At 40.9% G+C, this 18092-nt stretch overlaps 1 protein-coding gene across 1 annotated transcript in view; it reads left to right on the forward strand.

Annotated features, from left to right (window-relative positions):
• Positions 1-159: 159 nt before the first annotated feature.
• The window catches only part of KLHL28 (kelch like family member 28), a 31128-nt gene continuing 13195 nt past the window's right edge, over positions 160-18092 (forward strand). The window contains exons 1-2 of the mRNA XM_036458264.2: positions 160-308; positions 17706-18092. The exon at positions 17706-18092 is cut by the window's right edge and continues 512 nt beyond it. Coding sequence (XP_036314157.1) covers positions 17706-18092 — 387 coding nt within the window. The 5' untranslated portion in view covers positions 160-308. The remainder of the gene's footprint in view (positions 309-17705) is intronic.

An 18092-nucleotide genomic window follows, 5' to 3' on the forward strand; every position in this document is an offset into this window, starting at 1 on the left:
GCTGGGTCATGTAGTCCACGTCAGGTGTTACGGCCAGGCCGAGGTCTCCGGGAAAAGGCGGTGAGAACAATGCGAACCCAGCGAACGTAGTGAACGTCTCCGGAGCGGAGCCGTGGAAGGAGGTGTGTCGGGGGAGCCGCGGGGGAGGAGGCATTAGGCGGAAGTGACGGTCCGCAGGTTCAGGGCGGAAGTTCCCGGCCCCACCCGTGAGAATTGAGGTTTGACTGAAGCTAGCGGGGATCCTGCCCGGACTCCAGTTGTCCACGGCTCCTCCTCCGGTCGTTGCCTGCGTGATTCCTGGGACTCAGGTATTTTCCTTTTGCTGTCCACCTGCGGCGCAGGCACCGGCAGAGCTGTGCCGGAGGGCCGCTGGTGCTTGGAGAGAGGAAAAGAAATAAACGGCAGTAAGCCAGGAGAGCGGAGACATCTTCTCGTGCAGCACCGGTCAGCGCTGTGCACGCGATGCTCTCTACGACCCCGAGGCGGTGCGAGCCTCTCCCCCGCCGTCCGCTGTAGAGACCAAAGGTCCGGATCCAGACCAGGCTCAGAGCTGGCGTTCTTTTTTCAAATCCGGGTTCTAGGCCCTTACACCCGCCGCCCTCTCCCCGACCCCTCTGTGCCTACTTTGCTTATCCTCCCTCCGGCCGTGGAGGGTTCAAGGTTTTAATGTCATTTTTCCTTCCCACCATCACTTTTAAGTTCTCTTTGAAAACATACTTAATCTGTAATGAGTCTGTTTTTCCCTAAAGCTAACCGCCTCTCCCGTGTTCTCGAAGTCTCCCAATGCAGTTCCTCTGTGGGACTCCCCCTCCGCCCCTCCCGCTCCCTGCGCCGCCCCAGGCTCTCCGGGATCCTCGTGCATCTCTGCAGCCTTTCCGTCTCCTGGAAACGGAGGTGGCAGAGAAAATTTCACTTGGGGTAGATTTCTTGGCATCATGGTCCTAAGAGAAATCTGCCCGGTAGATTTAAGGCTGACACTAGACGTTTCTTTGTTTTAGGTGAGCTGTGGGTTTGGTGAGCATTTTAACCGCTTGCAACGTAAGCGGACACAATTGAAGAGATGGAGTGTTTGTTGTAAGGCTGACTTCTTTGAAGTGTGGAAGAGAATTTTGTTGTTGTTGAAGGAATAACACAATTCCTTTTGAATGATCCAGTGAGCAACGTTTGAATTTTCATTTGTGCACTTCAGATGCAAGTGTACCTACCCTGCTCTGTGCCACATGGGATGTTTCTTAAGTACATTTTTAAGCCTTAGAATAATTGAGTCACATGTGCCAAACCACTTTATAAATAATGTTGATGAATAATTTAAGTTTAAGAATAATTTCTGATGTTGTCTGAAAATACAATTTGAATATCATAGGTTTCCTTTTTTCTTTTGGGACTAGAATAAATGCAAATGAGTCTTGTATAAACCTTGCATCCTTGTTTTGCTTTTAAGTTCTGGATTGTTCCTTTAAAATTACTCGTTTTGATGGGTAAGTGAATCTGCCTAAATTTGGTTTCACTATGTTTCAGTAGACTAAAGAAAAACCATTCTCAACCCCCCCCTTTCTCTCTCTCTCTCTCTCTCTCTCTCTCTCTCTCTCTCTCTCTCTCTCTCTCTCTCTCCTTATAGGAGCGGAGGAAGGGCAGGGAGAGATACAATTATATCTGGTTCTCTTATTTCCAATGTTTACTTTTACTCAAGTTTTCTCAGACTTCAGGAACCCAGTTCAAACTAATGTAAATAATGGAATGATTTACACATTAGAATGTATACATTAGAATGCCAGTTTATGTTGGAATAGAAGATTACCCTTTCCAGTGATTAGAATTTTCAGGTTGAAAATCCAGTGAACTCTTTCTTGTATCTGAGAACTTGGGAATAGTAAGTAGAGGTTGCGTGTAATCATAGAATTAAAGAAAAGGAACTTGGAAAGTCTTGAATGGTATTCATCATCAAAGTATGGTAGAAGCTTAAGAATTACTGGTATCTCTTATTTCTATAGAGCAGGGGCGGGGAAGGTCCAGCTATTAGAAAGCCGTACAAGGTTCTCAAAATCATTTGGCCTGGCCCTGCCAAGGCATTAGGGGTAAGTTAATTAAATGTTTGACCAAATACAGAAGGCTAATTTTTAAGTTGATAATTTTGTATGGCCTTTGATGTCATAAATATCCAAATGCCCCTTGGCAGAAAAAATGTTTCCCCACCCCTACTATAGAGAATTCTTCACAAGGGGCTTGGATACCTAATCCAACCAGTTATGTCCTTTTCCTTGGAACAAAGCAAGATGAAGTTTGATTTTGATTACTTTTCTCAGGGCCTTGTAGATAGATCACTGTGTTATAGATTGCAATTTATACTATATCTGATGAAGATTTGAAAGATGCATTAGTTTCTATGGTAGATATTTAGGAACTGGGTTCTTAAAGCATCTTATTATCTTACTGATAATCTTTTAGGGTTATTCTGTGAAAGATAAATCTCATCCATTTAATATGTATTGCTTATTTCTATTACAAAGATTTTTTAAATCTTACTTTTGAATTCTACGAATCCAGGAAATTCTAGGAATTGTGAATGGACTAGAAAAGACTTTTATATTGAACCATAAATAGAGGTAGGATAAAAAATTTAATCAAATTCTAGAAGAGTGGAATTCTCTGTTAGGTGTATTAATAGTACACCTCTAAAAGTTGAAATCGGATAATTAAAGATACATTGAAAATAGCAAATTCAAGTAAAACAACTTAAAAATATCAATAATTTCAAAAAAGCTTAGTTGAAATAATGGATTACAAGAGTGTTTGTGATATATACCTTAATTTTTTTTAACTGAATTAATTAAACAAGTTAAATACAATTGCCCTAAAAACATCCTTTATTTCCTTCATCAGTGATAAGATATTAATTGGTTGCATGAACCACTATAGTTTTTTCTGTGTTCTTCCTCAAATTTTACAGACATCCAGGAATATTGAAAATCAGTGTGAGTTCTATAAACTATTATGACTTTTAAGGTTAATTTTTGTAGGTTAAGAAGTTATTGTGAAGAAATACTATGCAAATGAAAGGTGTTATTAATGTTAATAGGTAATTATAATAACACTACCATGTATTGAGTGTTGGCTATGTGCCAACACTGTGTTAGGTACTTAATGAATTTTAATTCATTTCATCCTGACAACAAATTTTTGAGGTTACTTTTGGACATTTGTAATTTGGCAATTTTTATGGATGTTTCCATTGAAAAGTAATTGGACAGAAAAAGGAAGTAAAATTTAAATTAGTCATTTAGCTACTTGTTTGGAGCTTTGGGAAAGTTTTGTTGGGGGAGAGTGTTAAACTATAGGATAAAATTAGATTTTTTCCAATTATTAATAATTCATATCTTTTATTATATATTTCATTGTATATATTTTAATTTTTTTGTTCCTGTTCTGAATCATTTTAGTTTCTTGAGACAAAACTTTAGGAAGGTTTAAGATATTATGAGCTTATTTTTACACATGTGGGATTAAACAGGTGCTCTTAATTTAAATAATTGATAATGTTTTAAATTACTTAGGTTTATGTTTCAAAGCCATTGTACATTTCTGACTGAGTTAAAAACTATAATTTTACACAGAAATCCAATTTTTGTTGCATTTTAAGCAATAATTTGAATAAGTTAACAGGATTTCATATCCATTGGAACCAGTTTTTCAGTGGATGGGTTAATTTATGTAACTTTTAGTTTTCAGTAGTGACTTCTGTTTTTCCTGATTCTGTGGTGTAAGGATTCATATTATATAACATGCTCTAATTTTACTATTGTTTCTCCAGAGATAATGAAAGTCAATCTCAGAGAAAAGACAAATATGTCAATTTGTGCTATAGAGTCACTCATAAAATTCTATGTCATCATTAGTTGAATTCTTCTGTGAGGGGTTGAACTGTGGGAAAGAAATTTAAGAAAAGAGCTGATATGATAAAATATTCCCTTAAATTCACAAATTACACTTTTGCAGAAAGGTACATGTGTGTTGTGATTTTTTTTTTTTAAACAATCTTCACTTACCTTCATCATTTATTTGCTTTTGTTGTGGCAGATAATTGCCTCCCAACTGATTTCAGCACCACTGTTTTGTAGCTTAGATGTCAATTAAGCAGTTACTAAATACACAGCTTGACCTTTATTAACTTTGTTTCAGAACCTAAAATTGTGAAGCTGCTGTAGACTTTGGAAAGTTTAATTTTATCTAACATTGTATTTAAGTTGTGCATATTTATTACATATAAAATATATAATACGAGAGAAGAATGTGATTAAAAGTGAAGTACAGTACTCGTACCTTTTTAAACATTTTTCAAATGGGTGCTATTTATTCAATCTTGACTGACCCAGTTATTTGGATTTAGAGTATCCTAAATATTTGTTTATGGTATCAAAATTAAAAACAAAGTAAGTATGGCAAAGATGTGGGAGAAGAATAATCAATCCTTCTATGATATAAATAAAAGGAAATTAATGTTCCACAATCCCTCTTTATTTCCTTTTGAATCCCTTATGTATTTTTGTATCTGATCTGCATAGTGTTTGTTTATATTGTGTGTGTGTGTGTGTGTGTGTGTGTGAAAGAGAGAAGGGAGGGGTGGGGAGGGAGAGAGGAGATAGATCGATCTATATTTTTTGGTTTCTATTTTGTACTTTTTTATTTTCTTGTTTGAATTAAGACTTTAATAAGATTAAGAAATTATGAGCTCATAAGTGAGGCAGAATAACATACTATTTTATTTTAGAACTCTGGAGACAGTGTGCCAAGAACTTAATTTCTTCATGCTTCAATTTCTTCATCTGTAAAATGGGAATAATAACTGCCTATCTCATGGTGTTACTCTGAGGATGAAAGGTGTTAATACACGCAAAAAGCTTACTACATTTTGACAATAGATGCTCTTTGTAGAATAATTTAGTCTTGTCAGGAGTGGCAACAATTATAAATAGACTCAGTAAATATTTTAAGCAGGTCAACACTGTTATTACATATGTCTCCTTTTTCCCCCATTGACCTCTCTCCAGCCCCTCCCACCCCCTAGCACATGCCCTCACCCCCTACTGCCTGTTTCCAATGGTTATGCTCATATGCATGCATACAAGTCCTTTTACCCTACCTTCACCCTCCCCTGCCTTCCCTCGTGGGTTGAACCGTCTGTTCAATGCTTCTGTGACTTTGGGTCTTATTTTGTTCATCAGTTTATGTTGATTATTAGATTTCACATATGAGTGAGATCATGTGATACTTAGTTTTCTCTCACTTGCTTATTTTGCTTAGCATAATACTCTCCAGCTCCATCCATGCTGTTGCAAATGGTAAGAATTCCTCTTTTTTTTTTTTACAGCAGCGTAGTATTCCATTGTGTAGACGTACCACAGTTTTATTGTTGTTGTTTTTTTAAGAGTATAGAGAAGTTTATTCAGAATAGCATAAACCTGTAAGGATATTTATCCATTTCATAAAAAGTTCATCCTCCATACAAGTGATTATTGGAATCTCCTTATATGTACTTTATAAAGTATGCATACATGCATATAAGATTTTTGTCTAATCTCTTTTCGTACCCCTCCACACCCCCCTCCCTCTGAGAATCCTCAGTCTGTTCCATTTCCATGCCCCTGATTCTATTCCATTCACCAGTTTATTCTGTTTATCAGATTTTTTACTCATTTGATTTTTAGATTCACTTGATAGATATGTATTTGTTGTCACTTTGTTGTTCATGTTTTTACAGCAGTTCATATATAAGAAGCCTATTTAGTTGTAAAAGAAAACTATAACTCACAAGCTAAGTTAAAATAAGAGCCATATTGCTTTAAAAATTGTGTCCTTTTCATGAACTCTTCAAATGTCACTTTTCCTTAGAATGAAGGTTTGCAAATATAAGTTATTTCCTCACTAAGTGGTCTTCCACTGTGCGAGGCACAAAGTAGGAACTCAAAAGTGACCATGAAATAAGCAAATTGTTGACTAATTATGAGATAGGAGTAAGAAGGCATAGTATTTAGAAAATACTATTTTCTCTTTTAGACAGTTTGTAACTTATCTGGACAACCACCCTGTTGTATTTGCATGTACTTTAAATGTGTTAGTATATAAACTAAGGCCCTAGTTAAAGATACAAGATTGTTAAACACGTAAAAACACAAACTTCACATTATGTAAGATGGCACTATATATATACTCTGCTTTAAATTCAGGTAAGACAGAACCACATAATATTCCAGAGAGGTGATTTGACTAGCATCTTGGCATAAATTGTGTTAGGCTTTTCAATGTCCTTTTCATATGCAGAGAAACAACTCTGTTTATTCTTCATGCTCAATGGAATTAATGATAATGATCTTGGCAACAGGTGACCTTTGGCTATGCCATTTCTCAAATTTACTTATAAAAAGTAAATCCATGTGGATCACTTAGAAAAAGGCCCAGATGTCTGATGGTTAATATTTTTAATTAATCTTGATTATTGAGATTATTACAGATGTCTCTCTTTTTTCCTTCCATATCTCCCCTCCACCTAGTTCCCACTTCACCCCAGGCCCTCACCACCCTGTTCTCTGTACCTATAGGTAATGCATTCATGCATATAAGTTCTTTGTCTAATCTCTTCCTGCACACCCCCAATACACACCCTTCCTTCTGAGACTCATCAGTCTGTTCCATTTCCATGCCCCTGATTCTATTTCATTCACCAGTTTATTCTTTTCATCAGATTTTTTACTCATTTGATTTTTAGATTCACTTGTTGTCACTTTGTTGTTCATATTTTTTATCTTTACCCTTTTCTTCTTCCTCTTCTTAAAAAATGCCCTTCAGCGTTTCATATAATACTGGTTTGGTGGTGATGAGCTCCTTTAGCTTTTTCTTATCCGTGAAGCTCTTTATCTAACCTTCAATTCTAAATAATAGCTTTGCTGAATAGAGTATTCTCAGTTGTAGCTTTTTGCTATTCACCACTTTGAATATTTCTTGCCACTCCCTTCTGGCCTGCATAATTTCTGTTGAGGAATCAGCTGGCAGTTGTATGGGCACTCCCTTGTAGGTAATTTGTTTTTTGTCTTTTGCTCTTGGCATTTTAATTATGATGTGTCTTGGTGGAGTCCTCTTTGGGTTCCTTTTGTTTGGGGTTCTCTGTAGTTTCTGGATTTGTAAGTCTATTTCTTTTTTTTCTTTCTTTTTTTAAAATATATTTTATTGATTTTTTTACAGAGAGGAAGGGATAGAGAGCTAGAGACATCAATGAGAGAGAAACATCAACCAGCTGCCTCCTGCACACCCCCTACCGGGGATGTGCCCGCAACCAAGGTACATGCCCTTGACTGGAATCGAACCTGGGACCTTTCAGTCCACAGACTGACACTCTATCCACTGAGCCAAACCGGTTTTGGCTATAAGTATTTCTTTTACCAGGTCGGGGAAGTTTCCTGTCATTGTTTCTTCAAATAGGTTTGCAGTATCTTTCTCTCTCTCTCTGTCACCCCCATAATTCAGATGTTTGTATGCTTGAAGTTATCCCAGAGACCCCTTATACTATCTTCATATTTTTGGATTCTTTTTAATTTTTGCCCTTCTGATTGGGAGTTTTTTGCTTTCTCGTATTTCAAATCATTGATTTGATTCTGGGGATCCTTTAATCTACTGTTGAATCCCTGTATATTATTCTTTATTTCAGTCAGTTTATACTTAATTTCAGACTGGTTCTTTTCAATTTATTTTATTTTATTATTTTTTTTAAATTTATTTTTATTTTTTATTTTTTTTGGCATTCTTACTAAGATCTCTGAAAGTCTCACAAGTCCCTTTGGAGGTTTCTAGAAGATTCTTTTTTTCTTAATACATCTTTATTGTTCAGATTATTACAGTTGTTCCTCTTTTCCCCCCACCCATACCTCTCCCCTACCCAGTTCCCACCCCATGCCCTTACCCCCCCTCTTCCATTCTCATCCATAGGTGTAGGATTTTTGTCCAGTCTCTTCCTGCCTCCCCACCCCTTTTCCCCCAAGGATTGTCAGTCCACTCCCTTTCTATGCCCCTGATTCTATTCTATTCGACAGTTCATTCTGTTCATGAGATTTTTTATTCACTTGATTTTTAGATTCACTTGTTGATAGATATATATTTGTTGTTCATAATTTTTTATCTTTAACTTTTTCTTCTTCCTCTTCTTAAAGAATACCTTTCAGCATTTCATATAATACTGATTTGGCAGTTGAATCCCTATATATTATTCTTTTTAAAATTTTATTTTTATTAGTATTATTTAAAATTTCTTTATTGATTAAGGTATCACATATTTGGCCTCATCCCCCCATTCCCATCTCCTACTCCTCCCCACTCATGCCCCCACCCTCCTATTGTCCTTGACCATTGGTTAGGCTCAGATGTATGCACACAAGTCCTTTGGTTGATCTCTCCCTTTTATCCCCACCCTCCCTCTGAGGTCCAATAGTCTGGCCCATGGCTCCTTATCTCTGGGTCTGTTCTTGTTCATCAGTCTGTGTTGTTCATCATTTTCCTTAGATGAGTGAGATCATGTCCTACTGGAAATATACTTATAAGAACTGAAAATGAGACAAGCAATAATGATTATACTGAAAGGCAAATGAATCAGTCTGTAGTGAGTTTCTTTCTGGGCCAACAGTTTTTCTTATATATTATTCTTTATTTCAGGGAGTGTATGCTTAATTTCTAGATGTCCTTTTTCATATTTTCCAGAGTCTCACTAAATTTATCTGTGGTTTCTAGAAAATTCTTCAAAAATCTTATAACTGTGGTTTTGAACTCTATTTCCTGTAGTTTGCTTTCCTCGATTTCTTTTATTTGTGACCTGTTTCTTTGTCTCTGCATTGTGGCTGCTTCCTTGAGTTGACAGAGTGGCTTTGTGTAGTAGGTCTTCTGTAGGGCCAAGTGGTTCAGCCTCCCCAATCGCCTGAGGTGAACACTCTTGGTGCACCCCTTTGTGTGCTTCGTGCACAATCTTGTTGTAGTTGAGCCTTGATTGCTGTTGGTTTCACTGGGAGGAATTGACCTCTAGGCCAGTTGGCTGTGGGGACCAGCGACTACAATGGGTGAGCTGCTGTGCAGGAGACATCCTTATGGAGCAGGACTTGCTTCAGTGGGGCTTTGTTGCTCACTGAGTCTGCCCCTTTAGTGTGTTGCTTATGGCTGTGATGAATTGTAATATGATATGATCTCACACTGACCTCTGGTACACTGGCTGTTGGGTCTCTAGGGAGGTGCAAAGTCAGCCACTGTCTGGGGCCACCCAGCAGGAGCTACAGAGAGATCTGCACATTCCTCCTCTTTGTGTTGGGTTTAGATGTGCTCAGACAAGGCTCAGCTGTGAAGCAAGGCAGGCTACTGCTGGTGCAGGGTCTTGGGCCTTTTATTGATAGGTTTGGGGCTCCCTGTCTCAGTTGCAGCTTGATTAAGAGAGTTTTTGCCTGAGAAGGAACATACCATTCATATGCAAAAGCCACTGTGCACAGCTTGGGTGGGGTTGTAAACTGGGTGGAGTGGGGTCTCAGGGAATCACCATGGAGGAGCAAACAGAAATGGATATTAGTCAGCCTACACCAGGGAGGTCCCAGCACGGGATCAGTGACTGCTTCGAGCATCTCCTTCTGGGAGAAAGCCATCCTGCATTCCTGCCCCAATGACAGTCCAGTTTCTCCCAGTATGTGTCTGTCACCCGACATTGGAGCTTAGAGGAGGCAGGAACTTGTAAATTCAGTTTGTGGTACCAGCCTTTTAAGAGGAGCAGCTGGGTTTACAGCAGCCTGTGTGTCACTCAGTCCCAATCCACACTGGTTTTTACAGTCCTATTTCTTACTGCCCTTAGGGACTTCTTTCCCCAGCTCTGGCACCCTGGGCTGGGGGGCTGGTGTGGGACTGGGACTCCTTGCTCCTTCAGGCAGCCTCCGAAGAGATGATCTTCCTCCTAATTAAAAAAGCAGCACACCCGGGTGCCAGACCAGCCCATTCTGCGCTTCCGCATCTCCTACCAGTCTCAGTGTTCTTTCTTCTTTACTCTCTAGTTGCAGTACTTCCACTCAGCCAGCTTTCTTGCAGTTCTGGGTGACAGTTGTTTTGTATTTTAGTTGTAATTTTGATGTGGTGGGGGAAGCAGCAAGTACAGGCATTTACCTGTACTTGGTTCTCTGTACCAGTTTTTTAATCCACTCATCTGCTGATGAGCATTTAGGCTGTTTCTAAATCTTAGCTATTGCAAATTGTGCTGCTATGAACATAGGGGTACATATGTTCTTTCTGATTGGTGTTTCTGATTTCTTGGGATATATTCCTAGAGGTGGGATTACTGGTTCAAATGGGAGTTCCATTTTTAGTTTTTTGAGGAAACTCCATACTGTTCTCCACAGTGGTTGCACCAGTCTGCATTCCCACCAGCAGTGCACAAGGATTCCTTTTTCTCTGCATCCTTGCCAGCACTTATCATTTATTGACTTGTTGATGATAGCCATTTTGACAGGTGTGGGAAGGTATCTCGAAAACATGTATGTATGTTTATGAGTTTGTATACATCTGTGTGTGTGTGAGAGTATATTTACAAATCAATATTATATTATGCTCTCACTAGAGGTTTGGTTCAGGAAACCAGTGCACAGGTGCAGTCCCTATGCCTGGCTGGTGATTGAAGCACGAGCATCTGGTGTGGAAGGGCAGGTTCCAGCTGACCACTGGGCCCTGTACAGCACCTGGGTTCCCGGGCCCCCATGTGCCCCCTTCTGCCTGAGTCATGGCAGCTGAGTTCCATGCTGAGATGTGGTGAGCGTGACTGGATGATGTGGGCCGGGGTGCAGCATGGGTCTCGGGCTGCGCAGCAGCGCTGCACAGAAGCCAGGTGGGCAGTGCGCTCTCTCCCAGCTGGCGCTCCTGTGTGAACCCACGAGGAGCCTGACCAGCCTCTGCAGTCCTGGCAGCTATGGTCTGGCTCACCCAGAAGAGGCCACACAGGTGCAGGGCGGGCTCCTTGCAGGCATCTGGCATCTGAGCACCGGGGCCTCCCTGGTACACAAGCCCTGGTGTCCTGGGGGAGTGAGAGCAAGTTCAGCAAACACCGCACATTCTTACTCTACCTCCGTCCCCATCATCCCCACCCCCAGGTAGCCAGCTAGAGGTTGCAGCCACCCACCGGGCACTGAGGGAGGTTGGTTGCCCCCTTCCACTCCCAGTTCCCTGTCCTAGCCCGGGACATGACCTGTCAGGCACTGCTGGTTGCTGTCTGTGTGGCGATTGGTTGGGGCCGGGTCCCCCACCCAGCTCCCTCAGTGCCTGGGAGCTAGGTATTGGCCCTGCCCCCCACCCTTGCCACGTGTCACCATCAGAGGTGAAATCTGGCACCACCCACTCACCTGCTCCACTGTCCCGCCGTGGTCCCACTCTTTGGGGCACATTGGGGTCAGCAGTGCCTCCAGTGCCGCCCATTGCCAGCACCGTGCTGCCCCCTACTGGTCAGCACATCATAGTAAGTGTTCGAACCCCCAGTCAAGGGGACAATTTGCATATTCAGCTTTTATTCTATAAGATATCCTAATTAATGGCAATTTACCAGTCTTGAACTGGATACTCAAAAATCTATGTAAGGATCTATCATTATGTTTCCTATTTATATGAAAAATGAATCTAACCAATAACTCATTAACTTCACGTAAGACTCACCAATTCTGCAATATTTTGTGTGGCCTAGAATGTCGGTGGTACAAGGTGGATTTCTTTTCTGGTAATGAAAGATGGTACAACATAGAAAGCAACATACCTTTTAAACAGTAACTTTAAAATTTTACTAGTAGTAAGGTAACTTATTGGTAAATACTATAATATTTATCAAGAGCTTACTAAGTGATAAGGCTCTATTTCTATTATATTATTACTAGAGACCCGGTGCACGAAATTCATTGGGGGGGGGGGGGTTTGTCCCTCAGCCCAGCCTGCACCCTCTCCAATCTGGGACCCTTTGGGGAATGTCTGACTGCTGTTTAGGCCAGATCCCACTGGCTACAAAGTTTCAGTTATACAGTAGAAGGTAAATAAATCCAAACAGAAATGGCAGCAGCCATGGAGCTGGAGAGAGCAGGAGAGATCTGGCCTAAATGGGCAGTCAAGACATCACTCTCACAATCCAGGACTGCTGGTTTCCAACTGCTCGCCTGCCTGCCTTCCTGATTGCCCCTAACCGCTTCTGCCTGCCAGCCTGATCACCCCTAACTGCTCTCCCCTGCAGGCCTGCATTCCCCCCCCCCCCCACATCTGCTCTCCTCTGCAGGCTTGGGTCCCCCCCATCGGCCCTTCCCTGCATGCCCAACTTCCCTTCTCTGCTGGCCTGGTCCCTCCCAACTGCCCTCTCCTGATGGCCATCTTGTGGCCATCTTGTGTCCACATGGGGGCAGGATCTTTGACCATATGGGGGCAGCCATCTCGTGTGTTGGAGTGATGGTCAATCTGCATATTACTCTTTTATTAGATAGGATAGAGGCCTGGTGCATGCTTGGGGGCCAGCTGGTTTGCCCTGAAGGGTGTTTCAGGTCAGGGTGGGGGTTCCCTTGGGGCATAGGGCGGCCTGAGTGAGGGGCCTGTTGTGGATTGCAGGCCAGCCATGCCTTTTGGCGACCCAAGCGGAGGCCCTGGTATCTGGGGTTTATTTATCTTCTACAATTGAAACTTTGTAGCCTGGAGCTGAGCCAAGCCTTCTGCTTGCTTGGTGACTGCAGCCATTTCTCTTCGAATTTATGTTTCTTCTATAATTGAAACTTTATAGCCTTAAGCAGAGGCCTGGGCCAGCAAGGGTAGGCAGAAAGCTAGGCTTCCTCCATTGCTGGGGTCAACTCTAGACTCCTGCTCTTTCCAACTCAGTGGCTGCCGCCATTTCTGTTTGGATTTGTTCACCCTCTATAATTATACTTTGTAGCCTTGAGTGGAGGCCTAGGCCGGCAATGGCAGGTGGAAAGCTTGGCTTCCTTCTTTGCCTGGGAAACCCCAGCCTTCCTCCTGCCCTCTGTTGCTGTAGCAATCTTGGTTGGGTTTATTTGCATATTGGCTCCTAGTTGGCTTGTGGATGTGGCTTATGGGTGTAGCGGAGTGGTGGTTAATTTGCATATTACTCTTTTATTAGGCAGGATTATTAACTTTTTATCCCTTGTTTTTTCACATGACATCCTCAGTTATCCTTTTTTTCAGACTTAGTGTCCTCAGTTTCATTACCCATTATGCTTCATCGGGTATTAGACTTTGTTTAGCTTCTACTTAAAGGATGGTCCCCCAAATCTGTACTCTAGATGTGTTCTGATATTTTCAGAGCAAAGTAAGAATGTGCTAAGTCTGTATATTGTAATTCTGTTGATGTAGCTTAAACTTACATAAGCTTTGTGTACTAAAGTAGTACTAAAGTTAAAATCCTTAAGCCCTCTAAACACATCCTACAGATGAGTTTTTTCTCTCTTATTCTATACTTTTGTAGTTGTTTTGGAATACACTATAGAATCTTAACATTTGTTCCTATGAAACTTTTTCTTGTTAGATGCCAGTTCTTTTGGATCCTTGTTTTATTACCCATTGTTTTCACTGTACTTTGCAACTGCATGTCATCTGCAAAACTAGGACAAATTTCTTTCTCCTTTGTTACAATTTCACGGGTAGATTTGTTCTTACTGTAGATCTTAGCAACCTTACATATGATTGTTTTCCCCTTATTAAGTTGAAATTCTCATCTTTTCACTTAAAAGCACTTTATGGCTTTCTTGGCATATCTGAATTGTCAGCATCACTACTCTTACAGTTTGGGGCCATTATTAAGTAAAATAAGTGCTACTTGGCACTAGTATTACAGTACTACCATGACAGCTGGTTATAACTGAGATAGCCACTAAGTGGCCAATGGCAGGCAGTGTATACAGTGTGGGTACACTGGACAGAGGAATGGCTCATGTTCCAGGTGGGCTGGAGCAGGACAGCCCAAGATTTTATCATGCTACTCAGAACAGCAAGCAATTTAAAACTTAGACTTTTTTTTTCCTGGAATTTTCCATTTAGTATTTTTACACCATGGTTAACCAGGGGTAACTGGTTGGGGTGTGTGCAGGAGGCAACTGACCAATGTTTTTCTCAGACAGTAATGTTTCTTTATCTTTCTCTCTCACTTTCTCTCGCTCAAATCAATAAACATTTCCTCGGTTGAGGATAAAAAAATGCCCAGGAATGAAGTGCTATACTCACTCCTAATATTTATATTATTTAATAGTGTTGAGAATTTTAATTTATTGATAATACTTTAAAAATAGGAACTTTTATTTTCATAACTTGTGCTTGAGATGTGAATGAGATAGAAAGGAAACAATTTATATTGTATAAGTGTGTTATGTTTTATGCATTCTAAGCAGCTATGATCTAGTGTGAAGTATTTATGTATGAATTTTAATATTTTTATTAATTTCAAAGAGGAAGAGAGAGGGAGAGATAGAAACATCAATGATGAGAGAGAATCGTTGATTGGCTGCCCCATGCATACCCTCCACTGGGGAAAAAGCCCAAACACTGGGGATGTGCCAATTGTCCTGACCAGGAATCAACCTGGGACTTCCTGGTTCATAGGTCAATGCTCAACCACTGAGCTACACCAGCCTGGCTAATTTTCTATTTTAATCTTCATCCAAGGACATTCTCAGAGAGACAAATAGAGGAAGAGTGTGAGAAAGAGAGAGAAACATCAATGTGAGAGAAAGAGAAACATCAGTCATTATCTTCTGTACATGCTCTGACCAGAGATTGAACTGGCAACCCAGGTATGTGCCCTGACCTAGAATCAGACCAGCAACTTTTTGGTGCATGGGATAACACTTAACCAACTGTGGCACGCCAGCTGCACTAATTTCTTTTTTAATTTTTATGTATTTATTTTAAGTATATTTTTTATTGATTTCAGAGAGGAGGGAAGAGAGAGAGAATCATCGATTGGCTGCCTCCTGTATGCCTCCCACTTGGTATCAAGCCCGCAACCCTGGCTTGTGCCCTCGACCGGAATCAAACCTGATCCACAGGCCGACGATGCCCTCTCCACTGAACCAAACCATCTAGGGCTAATTTCTTTCTTTCTTTCTTTTTTTTTTTTTAAACAATTCTTTCTCCCCTCTCCCCTTCTTTTTAAAAAATTATTGATTGAATTGAGAGAGAGAAGAGAAGAGAAGAGAAGAGAAGAGAAGAGAAGAGAAGAGAAGAGAAATCATCAATTTGTTGTCCTACTTACTTATGCATTCATTAGTTGTTCCTTGTATGTGCCCTGACTGGGATTAAATCTGTAACCTTGGCTCTGGGGACAATACTGTAACCAAATGAGCTATTTTAGTAGCTGTATATAATTTGTTATGTCTGACGTAACAAACTATTACAAATACAGAAATTGCTTAAAAATTGTTGCTTAAAAATACAGAAATTTATTCTTTTACAATTCTAAAGGCCAAACATCTAAAATTAAGATTTCTGGGCTGAAACTAAGGTGTTGGCAGGGCTGTACATCCTCTGGAGGCTCTAGGGGAGAATTTGTTCCTTGCTTCTTCCAGCTTCTGGTGGCTGCCAGTATTACTTTGTAGCTTCATCGCTGTAATCTCTGTCTCTATGGCCACGTTGCCTTCTCTTTTGCCTGTGTCAAATCCTATATTAATAAAGAGCTAATATGCTAATTAGACCAGATAGCAGAACGACCTTCCAGAAGAACCACTCCGCCTCCCCTCTCCCCTTCCCCTTTCCCTCCTCCCCACTCCCCTTCCCCTTCCCTCCCCCTCTCTCCTCCTCCCCTCCCCACTTCTCCTCCCTTCCCCTCCCCTCCCCCTTCCCTTCCCTCGCTGGGCCAGGTCTTCTAGGCCTGAGCCCCTTGAATCAGACCTCTGGTCTATGTATAATAAACCTGCGATTATATTTAGGGCCCACCAGAATAATCTTCCCTTCTCGGAATCCTTAATCATACCTGCAAAGCCTTTAATTGCCATGTAAAGTAACCTTCAAAAGTTCTAGGGATTAGGATATGGATATCTTTTTTTTTTTTAATATATAATTTATTGATATTTTACAGAGAGGAAGGGAGAGAGATAGAGAGCTAGAAACGTCGATGAGAGAGAAACATCAACCAGCTGCCTCTTGCACACCCCCTACCGGGGATGTGCCCGCAACCAATGTACATGCCCTTGACCTTTCAGTCCACAGACCGACGCTCTACCACTGAGCCAAACCGGTTTCGGCGGATATGGATATCCTTTTAGGGAGCCATTATTTAGCCTATCACAGTCCTTATTGTCTTTCATTTTTTCTCTTCTTTTTTCTTCTCTCCTATTTTTATTTCATCTTTCAGAAGCACATAGTCGTAAGTAGATTGAGTGAGAATAATCTGAAGTAGTGATCAAGAGTTGAGTAGCCCTGGCTGGTGTTTCTCAGTGATTAAATTAAAGTAGGTAAATAGAAGAGTTGGCAGAATTGTGATCCAAAAATCAATTGTCAGAGACCTTTGTGGTCTGGAGTATAAACTCATAATCTTTGGGCCTCTGTTTCTTTTTCTTCTTTATTTTTTAAAAATATATATTTTTATTGATTTTTCACAGAGAGGAAGGGAGAGGGATAGAGAGTTAGAAACATTGATGAGAAAGAAACATCGATCAGCTGCCTCTTGCACACCTCCTACTGGGGATGTGCCCACAACCAAGGTACATGCCCTTGATCGGAATTGAACCTGGAACCTTTCAGTCCGCAGGCCGATGCTCTATCCACTGAGCCAAACCAGTTTCGGCTTCTTTTTCTTTTTTAATTGATTTCAGAAAGGAAGAGGGAGAGATAGAAATATCAATGATGAAAGAGAGTCATTGCTTGGCTGCCTCCTGCACACACCCCCTACTGGGAATTGAGCCTGCAACCCTGGCATGTGCCTTTGACCAGAATCAAACCTGGGACCCTTCAGTCTGTAGGCTTACACTCTATCCAGTGAGCCAAACTGGCTAGGGTGGGCCTCCCTTGCTTCCTTCCTTCCTTCCTTCCTTTTTTTTATATCAATTTTATTGATTTTTTTACAGAGAGGAAGGGAGAGGGACAGAGAGTGAGAAACATCGATGAGAGAGAACCATCGATCAACCGCCTCCTGCACACCCCCCACTGGGGATGTGCCCGTAACCAAGGTACATGCTCTTGACTGGAATCGAACTCGGGACCTTTCAGTCCACAGGCTGACGCACTATCCACTGAGCCAAACTGATTTTGGCGGGCCTCTGTTTCTTAATATGTATATTGAAGGAGTTGAATTATATGACTAGTTATATCCCTTTTAACTTTAAAAGCCCCTGTTACCTGGCTGGTGTGGATCAGTGGTTGAGCATCAACCTATGAACCAGGAGGTCACAGTTCAATTTCTGGTTAGGGTACATGTCTAAATTGCAGGCTTGATCCCCAGTAGAGGGTGTGCAGGAAGCAGCCAATCAATGATTCTCTCATCATTGATGTTTCTCTTTCTCCCTCTCTTTCCTCTCTGAAATCAATAAAAATATATTTATAAAAAGCCTCTGTCTGGCAGTTAGCATAATGTATTTAAAACACAACAAACAACAAATTTTATTTATTTTGTACTATTAGGAAAAGATCATATTGGCAAGATTATTTTGAATTAACTGTTTTTGCTTTTTGTTTTTTTGTAGATGGACCATACATCCTCGACCTACATGCTTGCTAACTTAACACACTTACATTCTGAACAACTTCTGCAAGGTCTGAATCTTCTTCGTCAACATCATGAACTCTGTGACATCATTCTTCGAGTAGGTGATGTTAAAATTCATGCTCACAAAGTGGTACTTGCCAGCATCAGCCCATATTTCAAAGCTATGTTTACTGGAAATCTTTCTGAAAAAGAGAACAGTGAGGTTGAGTTTCAGTGCATTGATGAAACTGCTCTCCAGGCTATTGTGGAATATGCCTACACAGGGACTATTTTTATTTCACAGGACACAGTAGAATCTCTCCTTCCAGCAGCAAACCTACTCCAGATAAAACCTGTCCTGAAAGAATGTTGTGCATTTCTTGAA

This window comes from Pipistrellus kuhlii, unplaced genomic scaffold (assembly GCF_014108245.1).
Source record: "Pipistrellus kuhlii isolate mPipKuh1 unplaced genomic scaffold, mPipKuh1.p scaffold_m20_p_1, whole genome shotgun sequence".
In the NCBI taxonomy this organism is placed as follows: domain Eukaryota; kingdom Metazoa; phylum Chordata; class Mammalia; order Chiroptera; family Vespertilionidae; genus Pipistrellus; species Pipistrellus kuhlii.